We start from the raw sequence: 14,084 nt of genomic DNA on the forward strand, positions 1-14,084 counted from the left end.
ATTTACAACTGCTAAACCATAAATTATTCTCTGCTTAAATGTTTGACATCCCATCTTTAGAAATGAGATGGTTTGGTGAACAGACATAATCAGCTAAAGTTGATACATTAGTATAAGCGAATTCCCTCAGGACATCTGAGCACGTTACCAGTTGATGTAGACGAAAGTCTTTGATACAAATATTGAAAATGAAATCTCCAGAGGAAATGTTTGTACACAGGAAAATGTTTTCTGCCAAAATGTAATGGGATGACTTCTCCATAGGTTACTTTATTTAGTACCTAGGAAACTGTTTTGTTCAATGATATAACAGACTCAGGAAAGGTAAGATAATTAATCTATACAAGTGCAATAATTCACTTATTGTACCAGTAGGACTGGATCATAAAATGCTCAGATTATGTTATGTCTTGCACAGAAAGCAAGAAGTCACAACATCACCCATAAGCATTCCATCTGTAATATTTGATGATCTGACCAAAACTAGTACATAATTTATTTGTGCACCCCCCCCCCCCCCCCCAAACCAAATTTCCCAACAAGACTGCAAAACCGCTTAATAGTAGATTTAGGGGATCTGGCACCAGTTAACATAACAGATAAGTTGACATGAAACAATGCAATCACTGAATTCATGCACAGAATTATAAAATTATTTAACTCTCCTCGAGTTTGCTGTTAACCCCCCATCACTGCCAGCAGAGCTACCAGTGCTAAAGCGATCGTCTGACTCACTACTGGCATAACCAGTTTCTTCATCGTTTTCTACGTCAATTTCCTCACTGCTAGTTGAGGACTCGCCTTCTGAGTGACGTGGCCTCTTTATGCCAATCATAGTCTTGTCACTGCGACCTTGAAGAAGGGCAAGTCTTCTCTGAAGGGCATACCTCTCCTGATTAAGTCTTTTCTTTGTGTCTAGAGCTTCTTTTTCTGAAACTTTCAACACCTAAGGAAAGCACACAAACATTTCAAATTACATCTTTCTTTTTCACTGTTCCTCATACACTCTAAAATAATAATTCTAGAAAGAATTGGATTGTAAAATTACAACATTACTGTAGTTTGTGGTAATCTTCATAGCAGTATATAGTCCAAGACTAAGCTAGATAACCTTAAAGGGTCTGCTGGAGAATAGACCTTTCCTGCATTCCAAAAAACAGTGGTCTCGGGTTTGGGGTGGACAAAAATAAAGCAAATTTGTGAAAATGTCCACCCCAACCTTGCTATGATACTATTGCTTGCACGCACTGAAGTGGAATGCAGGAAAGGTAGACCTATTGCAAGAATTGAAATGAGAAAATACATATGCTGTTCGCAAGTACAAATAATATGTGCTTGATTTTGAAAATAAATACACTAGACAAGTATGTAGTCCTGAAAACAGAATAACTCCTTCAAACACAAAAAAAAAAAGAGTTTTGGAGGCTTCCTTCCACTGCATACATGTAACTCTAGGCTTATATCAAGATCACTTTCAAAAGCACTAACTGTAAACTTCAAAATAAAAGAAAAATTATTAATAACAGATGTGACATGCAATGCTTAAATTCTCCCCATCACTGGGTTGAGCATATGTCCCCTGGATTTTGAAGTCATTCTAACACCCATTAATTGTTTTTTGTCAGCAATACAATTACCTAATAATAAAAACCCAAATCTCGAGGAAATGACTTTCCAAGTTCCTCTTTATTTTTATTTTCAACGGAAAAAAAGTCAATTTGTGATCCATACATGTAATTTGCTAGGTCGTATCAAAGAACACAGACCTTTTGGTCTCAGAAAAGATACTAAAAATTTGTTGTTTTCATTCAAAGACAAAAATACAAAAATAAAAACTGAATTCAACTCAAGAGCTTCATCACTTAGAAAAAAAAAACCCACTGCAATAAATTTTATTACAAATCACAGCATGGTGCAAATAAATAGAAAGATGGCAGTTAAGTTTTATTCTTGTTACCTTGTTCTCAAATTTGGTGTTGGAAAAATGGTACAGAAGTCTTACCAGTTTCACCAAGTTTATCAACATACATTTAGTTACAAAAAATAACAGCGTAAAAAGAGGTCTTGCTTGAAGAAATTAGATCACAATAGGCCTTCTGGATGGACTAGACTCTTCAACAGTAAACAATTCAAATTTCACTCCAATTGGCTGCTCGTTATTAAAGAATATATCAGAGATGGATTTGGTCCTGGCATAACAAAAGCTTCTGGATTTGTTTTATCAACATTCCCAATATTAAAAATGTTAATCACGTTTTGTTGATTGGTTTCACGATATGTATTTTCTCTTTCTAACAAGATGCCAAAAGCTGCTGGTTCTCAGAGCTTTGTGGTCAGATTATAGCTGCATGTTTCAGAAAGGACACCCAAAACACAATATTTCATTGCAGAGTATCTAGAAAAATCAATCACCAACCAGTAAAAGGTTTACTAGAAACATACTCACGAAGACCACAACCAACATTTTGAAGATTCACCACACATAACATAAAGAAATCATCTGCTACGGGATATTGTGCAAATGAGAGTTGCCAATGCAAGTTCTCAGAAATTAATTAATATTAAATAATTACATGCTGTGCCAATAAAGTTATTAAGGACGAGAAAATTATTGTTTTTTCAAATTAATATTACACTTTTAGCTTCAGAGAGTGAAAGGGTACTGTATATCTTAACAGAGAACATGGTATTTATTACCACTCCACGTAAAAACAATATTTTTAATTAAGAAAAAATATCAAAAACATGATTTCACACCTCCAGTTACTTCTGGTCACTTAAACTTTGCCTGACCTGTTTTCAAACAGTAGTCAAACTAATTAAAACTTTCCTTTGTGGCAACAGCAAATTTTTCACCTTGAAATTCCAAAATGTGCACAGCAGATACAAAATAAGTATCACTAACAAAAAATAATATTTAGTGATTCACACAATTTGGACAAGTATTATACATATATACCGTATTTTGTAACTTAAAACTGTAAATTTCTAATGTTTTATTTTATTTAAATCACCTTTATTAAATTAATGCCCATTTGATATACAGATCTCTTGCTTGGCATGCGTCATACTGCATGTGCACTAATTAATATTTCTCCATCTTTTAATAATTATTTTTAAAATGTATTTATATATGTATAGATTGTTTTCACGTGATGTCATCATTTCCTAAAATCAGGCATAAGAGGGGGTAAATTTATATCAGTTTACAACTTCACAGCTCAACAGTGTGCTTTGTTTGGAAAACAACGTATTTTGAATTTAAGAGTTATGGCAGAGCGTGACACATTGGTGCAGTACGATCGCATTTGTCGAAAAAAATATACCTATCTCATGATTTTTAGCTTTTCTAGAAGTTAGAGCATTAGGAAAAGTGCTTATGTAAATGCTTGTTTGTTCAGTGCAGATAATCAGTCGCCTAGAGAGTAAGTAAGTTCCAGATGTTTACACTATTTTCCGGCCACCATATTGTGCACCACAGATGTACACCAACATGGCGTTTCCATACCGAGCTCTGTAAATTTCTGCGAAACATTTCAACAGATATCTGCGGTTTGGGAAAACATACAGACCTAAAACTTGGAGACGTGTCTTCTTCATTCATTTCCAGTAAGATCAAAATTTCTTGTCTTTACCCACTGAATAGTTTTCGATTTATTTTTTTGATGTGTGACAGTGAAAACGATATATACCTGCATTTGTTTAATATTTATTTAATATGTTTATTAATTTATATAAAATTTATTTATTACATATTTACTGAAGGCCAAGTCCCCAATTATAACGACTTTTTTTGGCGTGGAGGGGGGGCGCCTCAATATTTTATTTTGCTGACCGTGAAACCTAACGATTATTTCTTTTCAGTAAATTCTTCCCCCAACCCCCCTCTCCACCCCAACGCTTGGAAATATTGCATATAAATATTTCCCAAAATCATACGCTAAAACCACACTCTTCTAATGCAGTCTGTTATTTGATGTTTGTTTGTAACAGAAAATAGGGAGGGGGCTTTAAAAGGGAGGGGGTAAACAAACGTCTTCCTTAAGTTAAAACAAATGACTTTCACACTTAATCTAATATAACACAGGAAGGTTTTGATATGGTGGCTGTTTTTGACCTTTGCCCTGTTCAAAACAACACTTGAATTAAGAATGTAAAGATCCTAAGTGGCTTCAACATGTTCAGTTTATCTAGCTCTGTTTACTCCTAACTCTCAAGAGCAGAACTGGCACACTAAAATAAAATCTGTCACATGAGGTCTTTGAGTACAAAGTGCAAGTCAAAAGCTATTGTTCAATATTGAATGCAATTTTACACACACTTGTAAACGCATTCCAGGTATGTAGTTTCTTTTTGAAATGAGTGGGCATTTTGAAAGCTGCTTAAAGTGCAGACACACAAAGAAGATTTTGTCTCGAGTGGAACTTGTTTTGAATAAAAAGTATCCTTAAACAAGGATTAAAGTCCACTTTTAAACTCCATAATTTCAGTATATTGTATGAAAAGATAATGTCTTTCATCAGCTACAGGACATTCTCATTAAAATAAAACAAAATTCTAATGAATTTGAAACCTCACATTTCCTTTTTGTTAATCAAAATAATTGCCTGAAAGATCACCCAAAAGCTGACTGCAAGTTTAAAATCCAGAAAAAGAGAGCAGTGTTGAACTTTGGTGCTTGCAAGATCTTAAGTTGTTTTAATTTAGTATTTATCCCCTTCGTTGACAAACAACAGTCATTTTAGTAACATCATTAAAGAACAAATTACAGGATTTCCCACTAATAGCAAACCACCGTGATAGGAAATTTATAAAAATTTGGCAGGGAAATGAGTTTTCCCCAAGCTGTCAGATTCATGAAAAACCCACATGGGATTTCATGATTAGTCAAAGTCATACTAACTACAGAATGACAAGATTGTTTGATCACATGCAAAACAAAGCAAACAGAACGTTTCACAGAACTCCACTGAAAGAAACCATGTTTGACATCATCAAAGAGCTTTATGTACTTAGCGTTATGCAAATTATTTTCTGTCAACCAACAACAGTGACCACTGGCGTATTTAACAAACATTTCTATGGACATTTCTATAAATCAGAAGTTTGAATCACCATTTGAAAGGAAATACACTAATACATTGTTCTTCACTGTTCACTAGTTTGCTTTGTTTCAAAGGATGCATGCTTTTAAAAAAAAGTGTTTTCTTCACACATCCTGTAGTTTTCAGCTGGCCTCATCAGCATTTCAATACCAAGATTAATTACAATTCAGAGAGCTTTGCAGCTGTAATTTTTCACAAATTAGCAACCTCAAACCTCAAGATGCAAACAGTGAAGCTATCAATATAACCAGCAGGATTTCACACCTTCATGATGAGATCCCACCCTTAAAAAATTGTGCATCAAACATCTAGACCTCTCGGAAGGAAACTAACACAATATTAACTCAAATAATTTAAACTTGCAACCAAAGTGGCATGTTTGTTATTAAAACAATTTCTTATGCAAGGATAAGACACAAGATTTGACAGCATTTGCTAACAAATGAATTAAACCTGGACTCTGTGCACATTCTGCCAGATGATTCCCTTAGTTAACAATGGACTTTATTTACTTCGAGGTCAATATTATACAACCTAACAACCACCATGCAACATTGTTGTATATAATGAGATGCACGGCCTACTCTAACTAGAGGAACTTTACTAGTTTTCATAAATACATACACAAGCTTGCTACAAGTAACTAATCAAAAGAGAACATGACATGTTAAAGTAATTATTAACATTTTTGTGAAAGCTGAATTAATGATTCAAAATGTTTCAAATAAAAAAATTAATTTCAATCTGTATTCCGTGAAAATAATCTAAGACTTCTAGTTATGGGATCGCAAACAAACTAATATACATTTTCCCCTGTTTCAAAGCTTTTTTTTTAATTATTTGCCATGGAAATTAACAGAGAATTCAAAGGGAAATATTCAATTATCATTTGCATAAAAAATTGTCCCATAAAGCTCACATAAAATATGCCCATCTCATAAACACAAGTCAACAAAAATTTACACTTCTTGATGCCAAAAATCCCTTAACATTTAAACAAAATGGAAAAAGCTCGTGAGAAACTTGTAACAAAGGAAACAACCTCAAATTTATTTTTGTCAACCATAATAGCTTTGTAGCTTTCCCCTTTCAAAAGAAAAAAACTAAAACATCTGCTTCAACACTTTTTGATTCATGTGCTAAAAACACTACAGATTTGCATTTGGCAAAGCCATATAGCTTCCCCAAATGGCTTGTTTAGGGATCACTTTTAGAAACCATTGTTGCAATTTCTGGGCCCTTAAGGTATCCAAATATATCTAAAGTTGCAATTTCTTGAATTTGTAGGGCGAGTGTTCCAGTCGTTATGAAGAATAAGAAAAAAAGAAGCGTAATGTTTACCTGAATATATTGTTGGGCGCTCTGAAGCAACGCTAGAGTAGTCGCTTTCTGATGCTCTGGCGGTGAAGGAACCAATTCTTTAAGTAGTTCCAAACAATCCCTAAGATGAGCTCGCCTAAAACGAAGGAAACACAACGATGGAAATGCATTTAAAACCATAATATTTTATCATCAACCTAATGAAACCTGCTAGTCGGGTAAAAACAATGGTTTCCTGGTGTTTTGAAACTCAATCCGCCCACGAAAGCTTGTCTATAGACGAAACTGGCAAAATTTTTCCGCCATCTCTGAGATGGCGTGATTTATAATACAGGAAAAATAGACTAGCACGCTTTCCACAGTTTGAAAAGGATTACTCCAAGCGGAGAAGTAAATATTCTATTTCCGCACCAATCTCAACTCCAGAAATAGACAAATTGCGTTTTTCTACCTTGTCATGTTTAGCTGACGAAAGAAGCGGAAAATTTTTGGGACAGGTACCAGGAAAAATAATTGCTTTTACCATAACCATTCACGGAAAACCAGTGGCGAAATTTTTGGCGCCTAAATCAAGGCGAGACATCTGCAGTAAAACCAAAACAATTACCCAGCTATGTATATGTATATGAGATCCAAGTTTAATTTTTATGTTTTCACAAGACGAATGCAAGATCGCATTTTCTTTTCGTGAAAAACCAAAACGTTTGACGCGTGCGTACGTATTTAACTTGGTATGCGTTTCGCACGTGCATTCTGTTGTTTTGGTGGGCCACGTGGCAAAATAGAGGAACATTTGTTGAACGGAAACCTCCAACCGAACAACACAACTAAAAAAAAAATTAATACTTCGCATTGAAAATCTTTTTGCCTTGCGAATTAAACTACTTGCTGGTTAAAGCTTATTCTAGGTTAAGTGGTTGGTCTTGTGTACTTACCGGTTTTTCTCCAACTGGTTATGTGTCGTACGGCTGGTAGAGTTGACAGTAGGATGTATAGAAAGTAAAAAGGTGCATAAACAGAAACAAAAAAAGCTTGTCGTTAGTCAGCGACCTATCTAAAAAATGCCTTATATAGCACAACCTACCAGGATATCACTAGAATACGCGACATATATGCCTTGACTACATATAAACTGGACAAGGGCACAGAATTCTGTGAGGGCGACTCTTGTGTTTATAAAACATACATGAAGCTTCAAAGCACAGAAAGCAAAGCCGCGAGTGGTATTCCTCACGAAAATCCAAAGCCACACTTGACGGACATTGAGGAAGGCTTTACAGGTACGAAACATTGTCAACATAGAGGTTCTGTACCGAAACGAACTTTATAAATATAGCCCACGCCGTCAGGTCTCGGGGAATACCCGGGGAGCATAACGAAGGTCCGCGCAAAGGGAACGAAGATGCTTATTTCAGCAAATCAATTTCAGGCGCGTTATGGACCGGCAACTGACAGTTCTTGTCCATTTCACGTTGGTGTTCACACGCCAACACGCCTTCCAGCGAACTCATGATGCTCCCAAAGATTGAAAAGGCCGTTAAAGTACTTCACATCTGCTGTGTACACAAGGTACATAGAACAAAACACTGGGCGCCATAATCTCGAGCACAAACTTTCACCACAACGCATGCAACGTGGCAGAAGGCAGTAAAATAGCACTTTTAACGTGAAACGTACAGCAAAAACAACATGAATCGCTTACCTGTAGCTCGGTGAACGTTTCGTTGGCTTTCTATCGCGTTTGACAGACGCCTGACTCTGCTTCTTCGCTGTAGTTTGGGGCGGAAAGAGGATATTAGCGGGGCGTGAGAACGACATGTGCTACGGATTTTTCGCAGGGAAACAAGCAAAACTTACCTTCATCCCTTTCTTCGATGATTTTAGCAGCTTCTAGAAGCTGTTCGATATTCATGGCTTTTCTCTAAGTGAATATTTCGCGAGCCAAAAACGAAATTCACGAGACAAATTTTTATCTGCATGTGCTGTACGCGGATGGTAAATATTATCAAAACGAAAACAAGATATGTGTCACGCGCCCAAACGTCATGGAAATCACACGCCAATCTGAACATTTTGATTGGTTAAAAGACAATAGAAAAAATCACGAGGGACTGGAAGGAACGCAGAGAACCAATCAAATGAGACGAAACATAACGTGTAAATTCACATGGTTGCTTTGGTGTTCCACGTGGGAAGAGCTTTGGCAACTCGAAAGCTAACATAGTAGTCGACGGCTTTTTCGCAAAGGTGTACAAAAGTTTTATTTAGCAAAGAAAATACTTAATTGATCGTCCTTTTGTACAACATGTTAAGTTTTTGACGGCACAAACGCATTAAAACGGCCATTCGCGCTATATTATGTTTTGGACAGAAGGAATATTTTATAAATGTGTCAAAGCGGTGAAAGGCCGTTGTGCCTCTGAAATCCAACGGTGACATCAATTCCGAGGGGAATGGCAGAGACTAGACAATAAGAACACGTCTTTCGAATTTACGTTTATCCGGGGCTTGTTTGGACAGGCAGGAACTTGCCCAAATCTTCGCCCACTCAGTCTGATGAACGTGAGATCTTTCGAGAGCTCAATTACGCAAATAAAAGCAGTGATGGACAGAAGAACATTTCCATAGGCGAAGGTGGCACGCACAGTGCCAGTTTTAATTTTCATTTATCGCTCCCTTGGGATAGCCACAAAATCTCTTTTGGCGCGATTTACCGGTAAAACGGTTATAAACGAATTTCTTTGCAAGATTGTCAAAAGATCCGACGCTATTTGAAATCAATATTTGAACTGTTGCTTAGTAAAAACAGCCTTTCTTCCTCTATAAACGTTGTAAATGTTGTTTTTTTTTTCTTTTTGATGTTCATTTGAAGTGAAAATTCATAAAGCAATCCTGCCAAATAAACAGACTTTACGTTTTGTTTGATGTAATTATATATATATTCCTAATGTGAGGTCTGTTTGTGTTTTATATTACGAATTTTGTACATCGGAAATGTAATGGATAAGACATCCCTCTCATAACGCAATAATCAGAAATAACAACAAAATTATATCAGGAAGTTATTAGAAAAAAGCCTTTGCATTAAGGAACTAAGCATCTCTCAGTTAGCTTAAGTGAATGCTTTCGTGCCGGACTTGCGAAAAATCTAAAAGCATCAATGCAATGCTTTAATTGCAGCACATGTCGTCATGGCGACTCGGAGAAAACCCCTTGCAATGAAACTACGCGTCGACCATGTCACTTGCTGTCAACGCTTGCACTTAAGTTGTGACAACTTCAGTAATATCATATTCTTGTCAGTCGACAACAATAGTTTTGACTAGCCTGTCAATGTTAGAGGTCTGTACGTGTTTCGAAAGCGGCTGGTTGTAATGCTTCGGCGTAAAGACCTTGCTTGAGCGTATGTTTTTGCGCGTTCAAAATGTTTTTTGTCCGATAGACGGAGTTCTTGTTTAGGTAGTCTAGCATGGCCATTCACAATCAGCGGGATATTTCAAGGAGCTATTGTTTTCCGCTATTTTTGTCTTTGTATTGGTTGAGCTATTTAAGCCTATGACCTGTCTAGGTGTTTATTGAAAAGAACTCACCAGTGTGTGACAAGTTCGATCTTTTCACGCAATGCCTTTTTTTAGTTAAAATGTATGCCATATATTTATGTAGAAATGTGAGGCGTGATTGGAACATTTTATTGACCTTTTACATTGGGCATTTAATTCACCTTGGCCTGTTATCCAGGGAGGCTGCATTTAAAAATTCATGTGGTAGCATTTCTAGAGGTTGGTCTCCCGGGGCGACTGCAAAAGGGTTGGATTTCGTTTTCAAATATATTTCCTGATTTTGTTTTCTGATCCTTTTTGGTCACCAAGTTGTCGTTTCTTTCTGTCTGTTCCCCTCTCGCGACAAATACCTTTTTCTTTACCCGTCACTCCGATCATGCAAAAATACGCCACTCATCGGGCGTATATCTTAAAAAATTAGAATGTTACAAAGCAGTCGACGTAGTTTTCTGGAGACAGTGAGAAATCCCTCATAAGGAACATTGTTATGAATACTTCTGATGTTACATTGAACAGATCAAACATATGGCAGTTTGAGAGGCCATTTTCGATGTCCGCTCAATGTGTTTCCAAATTGGGGATAAAAGCAAACCTAATGTTCAGCCGTCTTCAGCTAAAACATTTAAGATTGTAAAAGTCCGTGAACAGAACTTATCGTTTCGAGCTTGTACGTACTGAAAGGGCTCATTTACTTCTTTGTATAAGCTGTGCCGTGTTTATTTCCACTTCTGACGTTTTGACCTCGTTTCAGTGCTTTGGCAAACTGTTTTGAAAGTGGCTAAATTTAAAATCCTTGATTGAAATATTGACAACTCAGCAGAAAGTGTCTAGCAGGACTGGACAAATTTCGAGATCTGCTAGAGTAAATAAAAGTGTTCGTGGATTTCATCAGGTTACAGCTGTAAAGTGATACATCTACAAAGATGTACAGACCAAACGAAGCGAACTATAAAGAAGGGAAATTTACCTCTCGCATCGCAATATGTATAAATTAACATTTATACAAAAATTTCCCTCTAGTCTATATTGGTGTAGGGCTTTTACTTTCCCGGTTCTGTTCTCTCTTAAAAGATCAGCATATTGTGCTAAGAACCAAAATTAATGGTTCTTTTAAATTACTGTTTACAAACATGACTGCGGAATCAATATCATCTACTTTCAGAGATCAACGTGAAAAAATCCAGGGTGCGGAGCGCTTACTTTCTTTCTAATTTGCATATGGAAACAACTGCAGTTTTCGTCCTAATCTCTGCTAAATCTTTTTCTATCCTAGTCAAAGCACAACACAGAAAACTAGCGGTTGTCAGTTGTATAATGTTGCGTGCACGCAGAGACAATTAAGGTTCCTTTAAAATCATGCACCGACTTTTTGCAATTATTTTGTTTTCAGCCGAATGCCAATCAACGAACACTGATAAAATTAGCGGCACGCTATATTCATTGCAGAATATATAAATCGTGCGATATTCATGGAAAGGGTATGATTTTGTTTCATTCTCTAACCCTGTAATCGTGAGTTTCATTAACGGAAATGCGGATTGACTCTGCCAACTCAACACCGGAAATTTTTAATTAGCAATTCGTTCACACAATGAAAGCCTTGTGGTGTCATTACCATTTGTATTAAATGTACAGTATTTAATACCCCGAAAAGCACTGCCCCTTTCGACCACACTAGCCAAGCGCTTCCAACGCCGGTAGCGATGTGCCACGTAAGAGAAATGCGGGAAATAAGGGTACATACAAATTAAGGATAGACTTCTCCCAGAGGGTCAGAATCCAAATGAGTCGAACTGTTTTCCCTGTTTCTCGGTAATATATCAGTTCAGAGATTTCCTCGTTTGCTACCACCTAAAGGATCGTAAAATTCTCCCATCCGCGCCGGTATATCAGGATACAGATTAGTTTGGCGAGCAATGCATAGTTGGGTAGTTATACGGAACCATGTTGAGGTCGGACCACAAATATCTGGGGAGATATATCCTAGGGTGCTTCGTCAGCCTCGTACTATCTCTAAAACACAGTTGTTGTAGCCAATGGTTTTATTTTCTGCACTAGGACGTTAGTTCTCTCGAGCGCATTACACTTCTTTGTGATTTGAATCAATTTAAACGTAGATGTGAGCCCACAACAGAATACTCGTGATCGGCCTTCCTCATCAGTTGTGAGAGATCAAGATATGCGTAAAATCAGTCAGTAATTAAGACATCGAAGCAAAGCATGGAGGGAAGAAGTCTGTTCATAGGCAGTGAAAATCAAACTACAAAACTCTGCTGAAGGAGAGACATTACTTCACTGGTCACGAGGCTTTTCCCTTAAAGAGTGGAGGACCCTGGTCTCCAAATGCCTCCACCGAGCATTTTACTCACCTTTTAGGACCTTTTAGGAGGTGGAAATATTTATCCGTCTGTTCTACATTTTGAGGTGTGGAAATTATCATAACACTGATATTCATTATACAGGGCCGTGGACCACTCAACCAAGGGGAAAAAATACACCGTTTCAATGGACTTCAAGGTCTTTAGCGTTTGGTTCTTAACGATACCTTATAACTTTTGGATAAGGGGTTTACTGAATATTCTAACGCAGAGGCGCATTAGAAAGGTTTCAGGTTTTTGTTATCGAAGCGCAGACAGATTATATAACCTCACTGATATTTCGGCTGTGACAGGTTTTGATATGGTCTAAAATTCGACTCACGTGAAGCATAGAACGTGCGAATTACTCGATTACAGTAAACAATAGCTATTGAACTCTAGGCCAATGTCAAATCCAGTAAAAATCAGTGGAGATTGTGAATTTCGAAATGTTTGTGTTGGAAATTGGTTTTACGTGTATGTGAAGTTTGAACTTTGCAGTTTCAGCGCTAATTTTAAACTGTTTGACTGCACGCGTTGTGTGAGCAGGGCCTACTTGTTCTTCATAACCATTGATTTGATTCGAAAAATATTACACTTAGCCTGATAAGTTGTTCAGAGTCAACGAATCACGATGGCACGCTTCCCACACAGTCATCAGACCACTCAAGTCGAAAAAAAGATGACAACTCTCTCAATTTCTTTGCTGATTTCTAATCTTAACCTAGACCTCCCTTTTATTTATACGATATAGCGAAGTCGGTTTCCTTTCAGTTATGTTATCTAACTTCAGTTATGTGATATTAATCTAAGAAACGATTTTCTAGGAAGAACGATTTGTTTTCTTTTTACACGGAAACTGTCAAACACTACACGACACAATGTTCTGCGGCAACAATATATATTTTATTCGAATTCGTGTAGGTATTTCACTGACCTTGGTCGGCTTCGTACATTGCCAAAATACTGTCAAAGATCTTCAGATTGACAGTTTCCTGGAGTTGCAAGTACAATATCAAAAAGGTACTTGTGACTTCAATGAAAAATGATGTCCTCGAAGCTACTGAGAAAAAAAGCTTCTTTAAATGGGATCATTTTAATTTGACTGCAAAAACATTTTTGACTTCAATTTAATATGGGTCACGAAGTTGTGTTTTTAAACATTGTACATCAACGCGAAAAGTGGGCAAATTACTGTCTGAAAACGTTGATTAGGACAAGCGGAAATGGCAGAACGGTTCTAAGTACGTGTTAAATAATTTAGACTGGGCAGTTAATGCTGTTATGCCCAGAAAATTGCTCAATTATCACACGTCTCGCCGGTAGGTCTTTATCTCACCCAAATCTTTTTTCTTAAGGCCAGGCACGTGCTTTCCAAATGTATGCCTCACTCCACTTTTTTTTCAGAGAGGTCGTGCGTACGGACACGAAAGCAGACTGGCCAACATTTCCTCTGGCCAACAAGTCCCCGGCGCCGGCAGCGGCTTGAATTTAGTACGCCACACCCTACTGAGGCCGGGTGGGGTGCGGCAACAGGAATGGCCGACTGAAACCTCGTGATCCAGCAACTGCGCAAATTGTGCCCTAGTTTAATTTAAAAGATCGTCGCTTGTTAGCTCGAATGCTAAGCTGTCTTCTCGGCACTTACAGACAGAGGAAAGACCAGGAATTCAGACTAGCACGAGACTATGAGCTAGTCGTTCGTAACATTTGAAATAAATTTTAAAACACATTTTTTTTAC

The 14,084-nt window shown here is 37.2% G+C and overlaps 1 protein-coding gene across 1 annotated transcript; it reads right to left on the minus strand.

Annotated features, from left to right (window-relative positions):
- Positions 1–525: 525 nt before the first annotated feature.
- Positions 526–9,101, minus strand: LOC145474595 (max dimerization protein 1-like). Its single transcript, XM_081455156.1, has 5 exons — positions 8,283–9,101; positions 8,128–8,194; positions 7,361–7,393; positions 6,447–6,561; positions 526–946 (listed from the first exon to the last, which is right to left on the minus strand). The coding sequence occupies exons 1-5, from the start codon at positions 8,335–8,337 to the stop codon at positions 653–655; spliced, it is 564 nt and encodes a 187-aa protein (XP_081311282.1). The 5' UTR covers positions 8,338–9,101; the 3' UTR covers positions 526–652.
- Positions 9,102–14,084: the final 4,983 nt, after the last annotated feature.

This window comes from Orbicella franksi, chromosome 2 (genome assembly GCF_964199315.1).
Source record: "Orbicella franksi chromosome 2, jaOrbFran1.1, whole genome shotgun sequence".
Classification (NCBI taxonomy): domain Eukaryota; kingdom Metazoa; phylum Cnidaria; class Anthozoa; order Scleractinia; family Merulinidae; genus Orbicella; species Orbicella franksi.